Source organism: Sylvia atricapilla, chromosome 4 (assembly GCF_009819655.1).
Source record: "Sylvia atricapilla isolate bSylAtr1 chromosome 4, bSylAtr1.pri, whole genome shotgun sequence".
NCBI lineage: Eukaryota > Metazoa > Chordata > Aves > Passeriformes > Sylviidae > Sylvia > Sylvia atricapilla.
Genome location: NC_089143.1, coordinates 31,535,021 through 31,547,446, shown reverse-complemented (window position 1 = coordinate 31,547,446; position 12,426 = coordinate 31,535,021). Strand labels below are relative to the sequence as shown.

The window sequence follows — 12,426 nt, the reverse complement described above, 5'->3', positions numbered from 1 at the left end:
CAGTCCTGTAAAAATACAGCTCAGCTGTTGCCAGGACCAGTTTGTGGCTGTTCCCCTCTGCTGGATCCTCTTCTCCACTGGGGTTTTGCTGCAGGAGAAGGGGGAAAGTCTAATGGGCCAGCCCATGCCTTTGGGCCTGTCAGAGCTGGGATCCCAGGGCCAAGGGATAGCTCTGATGGGATTGTGGTGCTTGCCTCATGCCCTTGCTCACCTGCAGCTGTTTCCCAGGAAGCAGAGCTCAGTGGGATAGCAGTGCTGGACATGTCAGAAACCACAGGCAGAGTGAACTCCATGGGGGATAACTTTATTTTGAAACAGCTTTTCAGAACCAAGTAATTAGAACACAAACTCTGCTGGTGATTGGCATCAGGGGCTCAGGGAGACCACCCCACCTTGGCTTGGTGAAGCTGCCCTTGGCTCCTGCCATGCCAGGGGCACCTGCCCTACAACTGCACTGAGAAACAGGCTGGCATATGGGCAGGAATTCCCTGGAATTGCTCTGACTTGGTATTCGCTACAACCCCCTTCATGAGCTGGGGCGTTGGAGAGTGAAGCCAATCTTGGAAGCAAACAAATCATGTGGGAGAGCAGAACTCCAGAGTTTAACATTTAATCCAAGAGCCCTGTTTCATTCCTATTCAACCACCCCACTGAAGCTGCTGCTGTGGGATGAGGGCAGCTCAGCACGACTGTCTGCCTCGTCTGATTTCCTCCCTGCCCTGCCTGCAGCTCTTCTGACAGTGATCTGTGATCTGTGGCCTGTGCTAGCCCAGTGTCAGAAACCCAAATTTGAGGTAGGCTGGTGACGTGTGCTGGCAAGAACAGGAAATACGTGGTGCTGCTGCTGCTGCAGGGGACAGCTGATCTCTGGACAGAGGGTCCCCGAGCAGCAAACTTCCTGCAGAACTGGCTCAGTGACGAACACAACCATGAAACAACAACAAGGAGGAACAAACGATGGGAAGTGCCTGTCTGACCAAGGCCAAGCTCGGTGTCTTGCCTGACCACATCCGCCCAGCTGCTGAGCCAGGACCTGTGGCTGCCCAGAGGCAGGTCCTGGAGCTCACTGCAGGAACTCTTCATACTCCTTAGGGAGCAGGGAGCCCTCACAGGAGCCTCTCCTGGCTGCTGCTGCTGGTCTGAACGTTTGGAGGGGAGAGGGAGTCATCAGCAGGGGAGCAACTGCAGCTTTGGCTCTGCTCTGAGGCTGCAAGACACGGACAGAACACAAATGCTTGTGGGAGGAGGCACTGGCTGCGCCTCGCCTCGCTGGTGCTACATCCAGCCCCTGCTGGAATGTGACCAGGAGGGGACATCAGACCCCATCCAGGCTGCTCACACACAGGGAGGGACTCACCTGCCTGGGCTGGTGCCGCTCTGGGCGCTGCTCCCGGGGCGGGAGCTGCTGCCGGTGTGGGGGCTTGTACAAGGAACTCCTCAGGTATTTGTACAGGTTGCTCTTCAGGTGCAAGGGGTTGTAAGCAACTTCCACTTCCAAGTTGTTCAGGGCACTCTGCTTGGAAGAAAGAACTTGAGTTTGCTACAGGATGTGACAGGTAGAAGCTGTGGGGTTTGTGTGTTTGTGGGTTTTTTTGGTTTCTTTTTCAGGGATAGTGTTGTAGACACTCCAAGCTGCCCTGCAGTGAAAAGTAAAGGGATTTTGGCTGTGCTACAATCCATAAAGGGCACTCTTAGCCGTGTATTCAACAAGAGGCATCTCCAAACAGATCTTAATGGATTTAAACATTCCCTTACAGGATGCAGTCCTACCCTTTCCCGTGCCCAGAGTCAGCCAACAAGCTGGAGCACCCTTTCTGGGCACTGTCACCCTCAACTCTGCTTCACAAGGCTTCTTCCCCCAACAGACATGCAGCATTTCTCCAAAGGACAGCTGTTTGCTCTCCATGGAGAAAGCTGTGTGCTAGAAGGAGTTTTGGAGTGCTCCATCGCACTTCAGCTGTCACTAGACCTTGTCACAGCCATTTCCTTCTCTTGTTATCTGCTGAGGTGATAAGGAGAGCTGATAATGAGTGACTCACCTCGATGGGGCCTCTGACTCGCTCAGGGTGCTCAGCCAGGAGGGCTGGGAAGGCTGAGGGCAGCAGGAGCTCTCTGATGGCCACTGCTTTCACCAGGAGAGTGGCAGAGTCAGAGGGGATGATGACATAATAGGGATGCACCACCACGTTCCAGTTTGGTCCAATGTTCTGGGGCTCGTGCCTGGCCAGAAGCATCCACTTCCTTTTCTAAAGGGCAAAATCCAGGTGTGAACAACAGGCAACAGCCACTTCCTTCAGCACTACCACTGCGGGCTCAGGGCAGGCACAAACTCACGCATCAGGGAAGGGGAACTATTCTGCAGCAGGGCTAAGGACAGTATGGCATTTGTTTTGTTTTTTAACAAGTCAATTATTAAGAAAAACACACGGTTTTGCTTTATGTCCAGTCGGTAATGGCCAGTTCTCCACACTCCAAGCCTTGGTGTCCTGGTGTAGGGCAAATTTGGGAGGAAACTTCTAAAGGAGTCCCTCTAGAAAGGAGATTCAATTGGCCCCTCCCCCTACTGGTTCAGGAAAATATTTCCCTGGAGAAAAGTGGAAAAAAACCTGTTTATTTAACAAGCAAGGTATTCACTAGCATAAAAATGAATAATGACTTTTGAATACAACCACCTCAGACATTCTACTGCTTCTCCTCCCCCCCCCCCCCCTTCACTCTCAGATCTAGTTTTGAAGGTGCAAAACTTATTTCTGGGCTAAACAGATGAATGGGTATACAATTCAGCATCATAAATTCGGACACTTGGTTAATTATTTATTTAATTGTTTAAGTTGCAACTCTAACTCTAGCCCTGGTATTTGCACTTCACACCTCCAAACACTCATTTCTGGTAAGTTTGAGGGTCTTCCCTAAGGTCTGATGACCTGTAGCATCTTTCCAGCACATGGAAGGATTCACAAGCCCAACTCTGGACCATGAGAGGAAGCTGCAGCTTTTAAAGCATTTCCTGGTGCAGTCAGACAGATGTTGCAAGGTGTGCACTCACGGTTCCTTTTCCTGGCCATCCCTCCCCATCTCACTCCAGTTTTCACACACTCACCAGCAGACTGTGACACAAAGCATGGAAGCTGTGCTGGTTTGTCTCCAGTTCATCCCAGTCCAGCTGCCAGCAGCTTGTGGGCTTGATGATGAAGGGTAACCCATAGAGTACAGACTCACAGACCCCTTCAGACTTCAGAGCCCTGCCAGGATACAGCTCATGTTAGTGCTCATCATTGTAGGAACAACTGCACAGCCTAGAAATTACACTGGTTTTTCCTATAAATAAACCTCAGAAGAGACACTGTAAAGTACTTCTGTGCCATGAACTGCTGCCAGGAAAGTGAATTCTTAGGCAAAATCACAGCACTGTGAGGCTTTGCTTAGGCTCTGACATCCCAATTAATTGCTGTGGCCGCATTAGGTAATGAGAGAGCAGAATTACTGCAATAAAACATTTCACTGAAAGAACTTGGGCATGAATGACACCTGTGGTGTCACACTCATTGAGTGCTGTGGTGACACCGGGTGTGACCATGGTCTGTCTGCACGTGGCCTGTGCTGTTCCATGAGAGAAGGAGTGATGGAACTGAGTTTTTTTCACACCAGAATTTGGCTCACCAGCACCCCAGGGTGATGTCAGCAAGGCCCCAGGGTGACATTGCACAGGAAAGTGAAGCTTTTTCTTGCACCCTCTCCTAGTTACCCAGTGGAAGACAAGGAGCAGCACTCACTTGAGCACTCGGAGTTTGTGCAGAGCTGTGGATGGCCACGCTGCCATGTGCCAGGGAGAACTGGGATCTGCTGCTCTCCCAGTGCCATCAGCTGTCCCTGAAAGCAGGGCTGGGTCCAGCAGCCTCTCCTGCAGATCACACTTCAGGCACACTGGGAGGAGGAGAAATGGTTTAGGTCACTGGGATTTGCAGTATTTAGCACATGACATGCTCAAAGCACTTAAAAATTAATGTTTTCTAGTAACTATTGGGGGAAGGAAAATACTAAAGCCTGACACAAGGCATCAACCTGTCCCCAAGTCCCTCTGCAAGACAGCCTTTTTTTAAGTTCAGCTCTCTGTATAACAGCCTTTATTTAAGTGCAGCTCTGGCACAGACTCTTAATTTTGAACACAATTTTTACGGCAATTCAACTCTCAAGACCTAAAAGGTTCCTTTTTACCTTGACCACGTGGCTGTGAATTCACATGCCCCTCCAGGCACATTTTTGCTGCACAATAGAAACGATTGCAGGCTCAGCAGCCCAGGCAGCAAAACAGCAGCTTTCTAAGGCTGATGATCTTCCAAGTTAACCACAGACCTCACCTGGGTTTCTAAATGGGAGGGAAGGTGCCCCTAGGACAATCCTGGGAAACCTTAAAGGCTGAGGGATTCAGGAGCTCTTTGAAGAGGAGCAGAAGGGAGAGAAAATGAAATACTCAAGGTGTTCTTGGGTGCAGCAGCGGGGCCAAAACTTCCTGAGGGAAGGAGGAGATGGAGCTGTTCCCTCTCTGTGCCATGGTCATGGAGCCACGCTTTGAACATCATCTCCAGGCTGATGACATTGTCCTCTACAGTTTGCACCTCGATGTCCATTCCCAGGATTGTCATATCTGCAGGAAAAAATAGGTGAAAAGGCACCAATATTTTCAGCCATTGAAAAGATTTCTCTGGTTTCTCATACTCAGCAATTACTAAATTTTGTTAGAGGTGCAGACAAATGTGGTGGGATGTGGCAACAGCTTTTAAGCATGGAGAAATGTAGGCTCAGAAAAGTTAGGCAGGGTATAAACAAAACAACCTCCCCCCCAAAAAACCCCAAACCACCCACAAATAGTATCTCAAAGGTGCATCCAGATGAGAAGCTAGCTTGAAGTCCATCAGATAAATTAAAATAAAGTGGGATAAATTAAATAAAGTGAAGAAAAAAAAAAGTAAATCAATTTGCAAATTGCATAAGACATGCAATATAATCATTTGTAAACACAGAAGGTACAGTCTGGCAGTGCAAATAGCTTTACCATACAGCCAGGATGTGGAAAAGCTTTCTGAGAAGATGAGTAAATAGCAGAAATAGCCTTTTTTTTTTTTTTTTTTTTTTTTTTTTTTTTTTTTTTTTTTCCCTTTTAATTACCAGGCCAGCAGAGGGATTAAAAAACAGTGCTACATCCATCTACACTGAGAAATCTTTTCTTTACGCATTAGCATTTCTAATGCCATTTGGCAAAAATGACACTTATGCATTAGGAAAAAAACCCACCAAAACCAAAGAAAAACGCCCAGAAATTATTTCATTTCTAGATGGCAAATAATCTAGGACTACTGTAATGACTGTAATTCTTCAAATGCTCTGCAGGACACACTTTTTGACTGTCCAGTCAAAGCTCCCAGCCTTGAGTAAGAGATTTTGTTGGTTGTGTCTCTGCAGCAAAGCAGACTTGACTCCCATTCACAACAGGAGATCTTTCACAGTGCCCTTGCTACTAAAAACCTTTCCTTATCATCCTCTCTGACTGTCCCTGGCAGCCAGGACATTTAATTCCTTTTTGTTGTTGTTCTTGTTGTTCTTTATTTCTTTTTTTTTAAGTTGGAAGCTGCTCTTCATAAACTGAGCTGTTCCCACTGCCACCTCCCTTGCCCTGACACTGATTCTTGCTCCCATTTTTCTGCAGAATTCACTGTTGCAGGCTGATCCTGTTTTGGATGCATTCCCTACAGATTTTAGACTTGGGCTTCTCTCAGCGATGTGCACTGAAGAGGGCATCAACAGCTCAGAAGACAATGCAGCAGGAAATCCATGTAATTGACTTTTACAAACAGCAAAACACAGCTGACAAGGGGAATTATTTGTGTTTTGGAGCTGGTAAATGCTTTAGTTCTTCCCTCAGTAAATATTTGTTTTGTTTTTGTTTTTTGTAATTTTTTCCTCTGTAACAGATATTTAATCACTTACACATCTGCAGCTGGCACAAGACATGACAATTTTAAAAGAAATTCACTGCATTCATTAGGAAAAAAACAGGTTGGGGTGCCAACATCTCCTGTGCAATGGATCTCAAACTTTCTGTAGAGCTGAGCCCACCCAGAGAAAGGAGCCCCGGGACTGCAGAAGACGGGCTGTGGTCATAAAAAAGGCATTAGTGCTTTATCTGCAGGAGTTGGTTTTTGTTTTTATCAAACAGAAATAGCTGGGAGCAGTTAACTCCAGCACATGCAAATATTAACCTTTGTTAGCAAAAGGTCTGGCAAGGCTCAGCTGCTTTCAGGGAGTGTAATGGGGCAGGGAGAGAAAAATATTATTATTGTTGTTATTGTCATTAAAATTATTATTATTATTAATAATAATAATAATAATAATAATTCTCATGTTATCAATTAGAGACCAGTCCATCCCAAGGCCAGACATCCTGTTAGTTACTCCTCCAGATTATTCCCACCACTAACCTGGGAATGAGCCTATGGAGGGGATATCCTGATCCTGCTCTGGATATTAAAAAATGTAAGTAGGTTCAAATAACCCCTAAATAAACTGATGGAAGAAATATCCTCACTGAAATGAAGCTCTTGATTAAGTGTTGCATCACAATATTTATTCTCTAGTTCAACACAGTACTAATCTTGCACTTCCTGTATGCTGGATCTTGCAAATTCAATGCTTTTTATTGTAATTTTTTAATAGTAAAATGGATTTTTTTTCTGAAACCAAAGAAAGGAGCTCCAATGGGCATCATAAACCCGTTGGGCTCATTTTTCCAATTATCTGACCTATTCATCCCCTGTTGCTTTTCTCAGAGAGCAAATAGTTAGTTAATCTACTCAGAAAATTAGAATTTCATCACTTGACATTTTAACGCCCTTTATGTCCACATTTATATTTTCATTCCATTTACTAGGTGAAAGGGCTACACAAAAAATCCACTTTTAAAATTAATATGGTGAGGTTTTGCATTCCCTAAAGCAGCCCTGTGACAGAGAGGCACAGAGGATCTCCTCTGTGGAGCTGAGCCTTCCAAGGCTTCCCTGCAGCATTCCCAGTCCCTACTGTGACAATTGAGCAGAAATTTGCTACTGCAACCACAAAAGAGACAAATAACACTTCCTGTCCCTCAGTAAAAAACCGGTAATAACCCCTTTTAATCCTTTCTCCCAGGCTGCACATTGCTGAGAAGAGTTACTGTCACTGACCAAGCCTCTTAATTGACTGTTTTTTTGTCTTCGATACAGTTCCTGCTTACTGCTGCTGCTTTTCTCCAGGCTCAGAGTGTGGTACCCCCATAACTTGATTTTTTTTGCTCTTTAACTCCCCACAGTGAAGCTGTATCACACAGGAATTTTAAATAATACCAAGAGCTGAAGTGATACATGAGGTCTGTAAGTTCTGCAAGACCCAGAGAAGTGCTGTGGTACAAACTTCCTCCAGGCACAGCAGTTCCCATGACCTAAGTGACATTAAATGGCACAGAGGGAAGTGGCAGATGTTGGACCAGAGCAAGAACCAGTGGCTGTTGTGCTGCCCAAACCTGGAACTTCCCTAAAAATGCCTTCCACTCACCACTGCTGGGCTCCTCTGCTGCCACACACTCCTCCACGTCCTCTGGCTGCAGAAAATCTCTTTTCAGAACCTCAGTGACCTGAATTCTTCGCAGGCTCACCAGATCTACATCTTGTAACTTCTTTTCCAGCTGCTTTACCATTTCTCTGCTGGGCTGACTGGTCAAAATTGTGATCTGGAACACAAATCAGAGCATGAAGAAGCTGCCTCTACTCCAATTCCCTCTTAAGAGGTTGAGTAGCAGTGGCATCACTACAGAGAGAGGAGAAATCTTGCTGAAATATGAAAGACTTGACATCTATTCAAAAGCAGATTCATAAGCTTTTTTTCTTTTTTTTGAGCTTTGGCTCACATTTAAGCCAATATGAAATGGATTGAGATGTTCACTAGAGGAACATCCACAGATTTTGTGCTCTGTGCCCTTGTGAATCACTGAGTCTCTGTGTGTAAAAGGGACTTGTACATTAGTTATAGTTCAAATAGACTAAACTTGGCCTTCCCCCTTAAAAGCTGAATGGGATTTTTTATTTTTTTTTACTTATACAGTCTATCCTGGAGATATTTCCAAAGAGAGCAGCAGTAGGTGTGATTCCCACCACCAAGTTTTGGTCTCTGAGCAACTGAGAAAAAGAAACAAAAATTCAACTTACTCTGCAGAAAAAAAAAAAAAAAAAAAGAAAGAAGAAAAAAAAAAAAGCTTGGGGTGGGGGAATTGCAGTCACTTCACTCAAGTATCTGAAGCAGAAAGAGGCCTTTTTTGGAAACTTTTTTTTTTTCCTTTTGTAAGGGTAAAACTCCCTCATGCCTGTCAGTGATCAGAGCCTGTCCTTGCAGCATGTCCTACATCCCCTTGCAAAGAGAAGTACAATAAAATTGCATAATCTAGAGGAACAAGGATTGCTTAGGGGAATAAAAACTCTCTACATTCATGGATTTACTTAATTTTTAATGTAGCTTGTTCCTTCAAGTATACTAGAAAATGTCCTGGATTTTGTTGTGTGCCAAAAAAGGTCTTGTCTCAAAAGCATGCTCTGTTTGGTCCAACCCCCAGGTTTAGAGTTAAAGCACAAATCACCTTTCAGATGGTCAGGAAAAATACCTTAAAGCCCAAGAAAAGCAGAAAATCAGTAGCAATGTTTCCTGGACAGACACTGGAAGTGAGTCTCAATTGCAGCCTGATCACAGCATGACTCTGTGAGACTCTGGAAAGGTTGAAGGATCTAAATGAAGCAGAAAGACTTGGCAAACTTCACCTGTGGGAATCTCAATTTGTTTTTTCTGACTGGCAGGTGGACCCTGATCCTGGGAAGTCTGAAATGCAAGACTGTTTGGAGCTGACAGTTTCTGCTGTCCAGAGGAAAACACCATTTCTGTGTGAGTCCTTTCCCCTTGATTACTCCCCGTCCTTTCATGTTAGTTAATACTGCTTAAAAAAATACTTCCTCCTGTGAACCTTGCTCTGCTTTCTGCACTGACACGTCTGTTCTCATGTGTTATTAGCAGCTTCCCTTCCCTTTCTGCAAAAACACACATTCAGAGCTGAAAGCACAGCCATCAGTGTCCACCAAAATCTATCAGATCCTGGACCACCTTTCCTTAGAAATGTCCCCTTTTCCACAGGAATCTGTCCAGAGGGATTTGAGGACTTTATATCTTCCTTCAAGATTTCTGGACAGTGGATGTCTGAAACTGCCAGAGTGTTGAATACAGGAAATACAGAAATTTTTCTGCACGCTCACTGCTCACGAAATACACATTTATAAATCACGATCATGTGGGATGGCCCCCACTCCTTTCCCAGCACTTTCTTACCTCAACCGAACTATTTGTGGAGCCTCCTGCTGCTGTGTGCCTGCTGTACTGCTTGAACTGCTGCAATCCATCCTGCACAGCTTGCACCACTCCGTTCCCCCCCTGTGGGAAGCAGCCTTCAGCCGGGAGCGAGCGGAGCTCCGAAATGCAGGCTTGAATTCGGGCAAAGTTTTCTTTCACTTGCTGCAAAACAGGGTTCAAGGAGCAGGAAAAGCTGGTGAACACCATGAAATACCTCTCCATAATGTGGAGGAAGCCTGATGGTTACAGAGATGTCAGCTCACCTGAGCCTCACCAAGAACTCAGAGCTAAGACAGACCCAGCAGCTAAACTGGTACACTGTGGCCCCAGGGAAGATGCTGAGTGAAGTCTACACAATTTATTTAAAGCAATACAAAGACACTGCTGCCAGAGGTCACCTTCCCCAATGAAGAGGTGAACATCTGACTTGTTTGCTTCAGGTGTGTGGAGCTCAGAGTCACTGAAGCACCTCTGAGCCATGAGTGGGCTTTCAAGGGGACTGAGTGGGAAGCTGCAAAGACTCTGCTCAGTCCTTACTCAGTCCCACACTGAATTTTTTGATGCCTAAATGCTGATTTCTTATCTTTTCACCATTTTGCGCTCCCCCACAGTTACCTACTTCCATTGTGGCTTCTCTTTCTTTGCCCTCCCTGCCTTTTCCAGGGAAGCTTTATGGTCTCTCCTGCTGGGGAGACCAGTAGGAACAGAGGCCATAAACAAGCATTGAGGAAAGATTAAAACCAGGGTAAGTGTGTGTAACACTTCCCCATGTACTCTCCCCGTCTCTATTTTCAGCTCTGGGGCTTTCCTGACTTCATTATTTGGCTAACCAGCACCCTTTAAAACAGCTCTGAAAAACACCTTCAGTACAGCAGCTGGTGTCTGCTATTGGAATGTAGCACCCAGAAAAAACCCCAAAAACAAATAAACAAAAAACGCCAAACCAAACCAAAAACAACCCAGCAGAGTGAATACAAGGAATGGCTTGGAAATTATTAAAATTATTGTAAAAATGTTGTGCAGTTAAACTTATAATATTTTCTTGATTTTCCAGCCAGAAGAGAGAAGGGACCTACTTCTATTTAGAGAAAGGATAAAATACAAGCATGTTCTTTAATCTAGCCAGAAGAGTAAATACATTAAGAAACCACTGGAAGACAAAGCAAATAAATGCAAATTAGGAACCAGGTATAGGTTTCACAATGACAATTATTTCATCCAACCACTCGATGAAATTATCAAGAGGAGTACTTGATTACCCATCTTGTCTTCAGATCAAAACTAGATGGCTTTCTGGAGGGAAGTTTTAACGAGACAGGGGTACTTTAGTGAAATATAATAGCCTGTGATATGAGCAAAACAAAACAGTGATCTAAGGGCTCCTCTGTCTTTAAAAACTGTGGCTATCAAAATGAGGAATTGTTGTTTAAATAAAGAAGACAGCTGATCAGGAGCAGCAGTCATAAGATTATCCTTGTCACATTATCTATAACCTTTCCTACAAAATAAACACTACCATTAGCCACAGTCTTCTTGCATATCACATTTGCTTATTTGACCTCCAGGTTTTTTTATTTTTTTTTCTCAAGATGTGAAGACTTGACAAAACTTTTCAGAATGTTTTCACCACTGCTGTATAAAGTAGAAGGGTTAATCCTGTGTGTTTACACTGCTGTTGTATAAATGGGAGTGCTCAGTGTGATTGTTTCTAACAGGATGACTTCAAAATTCTTGTGAACTTTAAGATGCATATTTGTATTCCCAAACTATTACTGCAGAGCTGCTACTCATTCTCCACCTACATTTATTCCTCTGCAGAGCCCTAAATAAGAGCAATATTTGTTCTTACTGACTTAGATCTCTATATTTAAAATCTGTGTGGATGTGGCACTTAGGAACATGGTTAAGTGATGGATTTGGCAGTGCTGAGTTTAGAATTGCACTTAGTCTTAGAGGATGTTTACAGATAATTCTGTGATCTCAGGATGCTTCTCATATTCAGCAGATATTTTAATTCTGCACCTTTCCCCTTCAATATCTAGAACCTCTCACACATTGGTAATATTTGTCCAGTATCCAAATTATTACAGCTTGAGTTGTGTGTGATAATTCTGAGAGAGGCAGTGCAGCACAAAGCAGCACATGAAAGGTGCAACAGTTGATTTATAGCAGGTGTTTTATGAAGGAAGAGCACAAAGCTTAATTTATCAGGTTCACAGATCAAAAATGACACTCCTCCTTTTAAACTTCACCCTTCCATAAAATTCACCTCGCTGCGAAATGATTGTTCTGAGAACGGCAGATTTTTTAGATATAAATTTGTATACAGATTTTTTTAGATGCGAATTTAGAAATTAATCAGAATTTTTTTGTGCGTTTTTATCCCTGAGCAGCAGCACAGCTTGGGGCATACCGTGAAGGGCAGCAGACACTCCTGCTGGGACTGCACCACGTAGAGGCTGAGCAGGGGCACTCGGCAGGGCCCTGCCAGGCCACAGGCCAGGCACAGGACGTTTTCCAGAGCCTCGGAGAGCACGGAGCAAGTGTTGGCCCAGGAAGGGGAGGTGACATCCACCACCAGGATGCGGGAGGGCTGCTGGCTGGGGGCTTTGGCAGCAGCAAAAATCCTCCGTGGTTCTGAGGGTAATTTTCTGGAATTCATGGCTTCTGCACGTGGGTGTTACGTGCACTGTGATGCAACTGAAATAAATAAGAGAGAAATAAATAAAGAACAGCAATGAGTGAGGCTCTCCCTTTCCCATTCACTTGAAAGCACAGCTCAGTAATAATTTAGACCCGTGTTGCTACAGGACACAAAAAGAATGACAGGCACACTGTCACGTCATCAGGGCAAAAAGAGAGAAGTTTATTTTTCAACTTTGATTTATATAGATTTTGGACAATGAACCAAGGATTGGAGGGTAAGGTTGCTACTTTGCAACCACACTAGAAGTCTATCGACTGTCTTTCCTCCAGAGAGGAATGATAAACAAAAAGATCACCTTCCAA

General features: G+C 44.5%; 1 protein-coding gene across 1 annotated transcript; it reads right to left on the bottom strand.

Moving 5' to 3' along the window:
* Positions 1 to 250: 250 nt before the first annotated feature.
* M1AP (meiosis 1 associated protein) lies at positions 251 to 12,110 on the bottom strand. Its single transcript, XM_066317468.1, has 9 exons — positions 11,831 to 12,110; positions 9,397 to 9,579; positions 7,585 to 7,759; positions 4,472 to 4,645; positions 3,774 to 3,924; positions 3,101 to 3,242; positions 2,040 to 2,246; positions 1,358 to 1,513; positions 251 to 1,207 (listed from the first exon to the last, which is right to left on the bottom strand). The coding sequence occupies exons 1-9, from the start codon at positions 12,077 to 12,079 to the stop codon at positions 1,064 to 1,066; spliced, it is 1,581 nt and encodes a 526-aa protein (XP_066173565.1). The 5' UTR covers positions 12,080 to 12,110; the 3' UTR covers positions 251 to 1,063.
* Between the last annotated feature and the right edge of the window lie 316 nt (positions 12,111 to 12,426).

What these genes read in the sequence shown, in the direction of transcription:
- M1AP (XM_066317468.1), bottom strand. Translation starts at nt 12,079, where the DNA reads ATGAATTCCAGAAAATTACCCTCAGAACCACGGAGGATTTTTGCTGCT. An exon ending in CCACAAATAGTTCGGTTGAG is followed by an intron (nt 7,760 to 9,396) that starts GTAAGAAAGTGC and finishes TTTGTGTTCCAG; the next exon opens with ATCACAATTTTGACCAGTCA. An exon ending in TGCACCCAAGAACACCTTGA is followed by an intron (nt 3,925 to 4,471) that starts GTATTTCATTTT and finishes TCCTCCTCCCAG; the next exon opens with TGTGCCTGAAGTGTGATCTG.